Genomic DNA, 4,465 nt, shown 5'->3' with positions numbered 1-4,465 from the left:
GAACACAAGTCAAAGAAGTCATTGTGGCTGAGCAGTAAATCTGATTGCTATCATATATTTCAGAGATACACATGTGATTCTCTCTCTCTCTCTCACACACACACACACTCACACACTCACTCTCTCTCACACTCACACACTCACTCTCTCTTACCTGTGCGTCAGTCTCTATGTTCCCCTCCTGTACCCCCTGCTGTCTGCTGGCCTGAGAGGAGAGAGAGCACATCTGTCAGATCTATGTCCCACACATATATATCTGTTAGATCCATGTCCCACACATCTATATCTGTCAGATCTATGTCCCACGCATCTATATCTGTCAGATCTATGTCCCACACATCTATATCTGTCAGATCTATGTCCCACACATCTATATCCCACATGTCAGATCTATCTACAGTACCAGTCAATAGTTTTGACACACCTACTCATTTAAAGTGTTCAACAAATCTAAATATATTTTATATTTGAGATTCTTAAAAGTAGCCAGCCTTTGCCTTGATGACAGCTTTGCACACTCTTGGCATTCTCTCAACCAGCTTCATGAGGTAGTCACCTGGAATGCATTTCAATTAACAGGTGTGCCTTGTTAAAAGTTAATTTGTGGAATTTCTTTCCTTCTAAATGCATTTGAGCCAATCAGTTGTGTTGTGACAAGGTAGGGGTGGTATACAGAAGATAGCCCTATTTGGTAAAATACCAAGTCCATATTATGGCAAGAACAGCTCAAATAAGCAAAGAGAAACGACAGTCCATCATTACTTTAAGACATGAAGGTCAGTCAATTCTGAAAATTTCAAGAACTTTGAAAGTTTCAAGTGCTATGATGAAACTGGCTCTCATGAGGACCGCCACAGGAAAGGAAGATCCAGAGTTACCTCTGCTGCAGAGGATAAGGTCAATAGTTACCAGCCTCAGATTGCAGCCCAAATAAATGCTTCACAGAGTTCAAGTAACAGACACAGCTCAACATCAACTGTTCAGAGGAGACTGTGTGAATCAGGCCTTCATGGCCGAATTGCTACAAAGAAACCACTACTAAAGGACACCAATAAGAAGAAGAGACTAGCTTGGGCCAAGAAACACAAGCAACGGACATTAGACCAGTGGAAATCTGTCCTTTGGTCTGATTAATCCAAATTTGAGATTTTTGGATCCAAGCGCTTTGTGAGACGCAGAGTAGGTGAATGGATGATCTCTGCATGTGTGGTTCCCACCGTGAAGCATGGAGGAGGAGGAGGAGGTGTGATGGGTGCTTTGCTGGTGACACTGTCTGTGATTTATTTAGAATTCAAGGCACACTTAACCAGCAAGGCTACCACAGCATTCTGCAGCGATACGCCATCCATCTGGTTTGCGCTTAGTGGGACTATCATTTGTTTTTCAACAGGACAATGACCCAACACACCTCCAGGCTGTGTAAGGTCTATTTTACCAGGAAGGAGAATTATGGAGTGCTGCATCAGATGACCTGGCCTCCACAATCACCCAACCTCAACCAAATTGAGATGGTTTGGGATGAGTTGGACCGCAGAGTGAAGGAAAAGCAGCCAACAAGTGCTCAGCATATGTGGGAACTCCTTCAAGACTGTTGGAAAAGCATTCCTGGTGAAGCTGGTTGAGAGAATGCCAAGAGTGTGCAAAGCTATCATCAAGGCAAAGGGTGGCTACTTTGAAGAATCTCAAATATATTTATTTGTTTAACACTTTTTTGGTCACTACATGATTCCATATGTGTTATTTCATAGTTTTGATGTCTTCACTATTATTCTACAATGTAGAAAATAGTAAAAATAAAGAAAAACCCTGGAATGAGTAGGTGTGTCCAAACTTTTGACTGGTACCAGATCTATGTCCCACACATCTATATATACCAGATCTATGTTCCCCTGACCTCTGACCCCTAGGCCCTGACCTCTGACCCCTCACCTGTAGCAGGATGACCAGCAGTCTCCTGAAGTGACCTGACGTGTCTCCTGTTACATCCTCCTCCAGGTCTGCATCATACTCTGTAACACACACACACACAATCAGTGAGTCAGTGCGTCTGTCTGTCTATGTGTGTCTGTCAGTCTGTGTGTGTCTGTCTGTCTGTCTATATGTGTCTGTCTGTCTATGTGTGTCTGTCTGTCTATGTGTGTCTGTCTGTCTATGTGTGTCTGTCTGTCTATGTGTGTCTGTCTGTCTGTGTGTGTGTGTGTGTGTGTGTGTGTGTGTGTGTGTGTGTGTGTGTGTGTGTGTGTGTGTGTGTGTGTGTGTGTGTGTGTGTGTGTGTGTGTCTGTGTGTGTCTGTGTGTCTGTGTGTTACCCTGGCGATAGGCAGCAGTGTGTGTGTGTCTGTGTGTGTCTGTGTGTCTGTGTGTTACCCTGGCGATAGGCAGCAGTGTGTGTGTGTCTGTGTGTGTCTGTGTGTCTGTGTGTTACCCTGGCGATAGGCAGCAGTGATGTCCTTAATCTGCTGGGCCGTTCTAGAAGACAGGATCTCAATCAGCACCTTCTCATCGGTCCCCGCCCCCTACACCGTGACATCACCACACAGTCACTATGACATCACACCGTCACTCACAGGCTATGACATCACTAGTCCTGGGTCAAATACCTTGATGGCGTTCCGCAGTGATGTCACATCGTAGAGGATGGGCGGAGTCATCAGAGCCACTACCAGAGTCTCAAACGTTCCCCCCAGTTCACCCTGCAGATCACCTACCAGGTCCTGGAGAGAGGAGGACGGAGGGAAAGAGAGAGAGAGAGGGACGGAGAGAGAAGGGAGGGAGGGATAGAGAGAGAGAAAGGGGAGGAGGGAGAGAGAGAGAGAGAGGGACGGAGAGAGAAGGGAGGGAGGGATAGAGAGAGAAAGGGGAGGAGGGAGGGAGAGAGGTTTGTGTTGTGATGTTGTGACGTGGTTGTAGATTATCAGATAAAACAGCCTCCTGTTGGTTGTTCCTTGTAGCCTACAACCCCATTCAGATAAAACAGCCTCCTGTTGGTTGTTCCTTGTAGTCTACAACCCCATTCAGATAAAACAGCCTCCCTGTTGGTTGTTCCTTGTAGCCTACAACCCCATTCAGATAAAACAGCCTCCCTGTTGGTTGGTCCTTGTAGTCTACAACCCCATTCAGATAAAACAGCCTCCTGTTGGTTGTTCCTTGTAGTCTACAACCCCATTCAGATAAAACAGCCTCCCTGTTGGTTGTTCCTTGTAGTCTACAACCCCATTCAGATAAAACAGCCTCCCTGTTGGTTGTTCCTTGTAGTCTACAACCCCATTCAGATAAAACAGCCTCCCTGTTGGTTGTTCCTTGTAGCCTACAACCCCATTCAGATAAAACAGCCTCCTGTTGGTTGGTCCTTGTAGTCTACAACCCCATTCAGATAAAACAGCCTCCTGTTGGTTGGTCCTTGTAGCCTACAACCCCATTCAGATAAAACAGCCTCCCTGTTGGTTGTTCCTTGTAGCCTACAACCCCATTCAGATAAAACAGCCTCCTGTTGGTTGGTCCTTGTAGTCTACAACCCCATTCAGATAAAACAGCCTCTCTGTTGGTTGGTCCTTGTAGTCTACAACCCCATTCAGATAAAACAGCCTCTCTGTTGGTTGGTCCTTGTAGTCTACAACCCCATTCAGATAAAACAGCCTCCTGTTGGTTGTTCCTTGTAGTCTACAACCCCATTCAGATAAAACAGCCTCCTGTTGGTTGGTCCTTGTAGCCTACAACCCCATTCAGATAAAACAGCCTCCCTGTTGGTTGTTCCTTGTAGCCTACAACCCCATTCAGATAAAACAGCCTCCTGTTGGTTGGTCCTTGTAGTCTACAACCCCATTCAGATAAAACAGCCTCTCTGTTGGTTGGTCCTTGTAGTCTACAACCCCATTCAGATAAAACAGCCTCTCTGTTGGTTGGTCCTTGTAGTCTACAACCCCATTCAGATAAAACAGCCTCCTGTTGGTTGTTCCTTGTAGTCTACAACCCCATTCAGATAAAACAGCCTCCCTGTTGGTTGTTCCTTGTAGTCTACAACCCCATTCAGATAAAACAGCCTCCTGTTGGTTGTTCCTTGTAGTCTACAACCCCATTCAGATAAAACAGCCTCCCTGTTGGTTGTTCCTTGTAGTCTACAACCCCATTCAGATAAAACAGCCTCCTGTTGGTTGTTCCTTGTAGTCTACAACCCCATTCAGATAAAACAGCCTCTCTGTTGGTTGTTCCTTGTAGTCTACAACCCCATTCAGATAAAACAGCCTGTCTGTTGGTTGTTCCTTGTAGTCTACAACCCCATTCAGATAAAACAGCCTCCCTGTTGGTTGTTCCTTGTAGTCTACAACCCCATTCAGATAAAACAGCCTCCCTGTTGGTTGTTCCTTGTAGTCTACAACCCCATTCAGATAAAACAGCCTCCCTGTTGGTTGTTCCTTGTAGTCTACAACCCCATTCAGATAAAACAGCCTCCCTGTTGGTTGTTCCTT

The 4,465-nt window shown here is 45.6% G+C and overlaps 1 protein-coding gene across 1 annotated transcript in view; it reads right to left on the bottom strand.

Moving 5' to 3' along the window:
* The window catches only part of LOC120040123 (annexin A5-like), a gene marked incomplete at its 5' end in the record, with an annotated part of 8,183 nt that extends 5,464 nt beyond the window's left edge, over window positions 1-2,719 (bottom strand). The window contains 4 exons of the mRNA XM_038985368.1: window positions 155-205; window positions 1,930-2,009; window positions 2,425-2,515; window positions 2,600-2,719. Of these exons, the coding sequence (XP_038841296.1) occupies window positions 155-205; window positions 1,930-2,009; window positions 2,425-2,515; window positions 2,600-2,719 (342 nt within the window). The remainder of the gene's footprint in view (window positions 1-154; window positions 206-1,929; window positions 2,010-2,424; window positions 2,516-2,599) is intronic.
* Window positions 2,720-4,465: the final 1,746 nt, after the last annotated feature.

Source organism: Salvelinus namaycush, unplaced genomic scaffold (genome assembly GCF_016432855.1).
Source record: "Salvelinus namaycush isolate Seneca unplaced genomic scaffold, SaNama_1.0 Scaffold3254, whole genome shotgun sequence".
NCBI lineage: Eukaryota > Metazoa > Chordata > Actinopteri > Salmoniformes > Salmonidae > Salvelinus > Salvelinus namaycush.
Note: the sequence above shows the minus strand (reverse complement) of the source record. Positions and strands in the feature narration are given on the sequence as shown.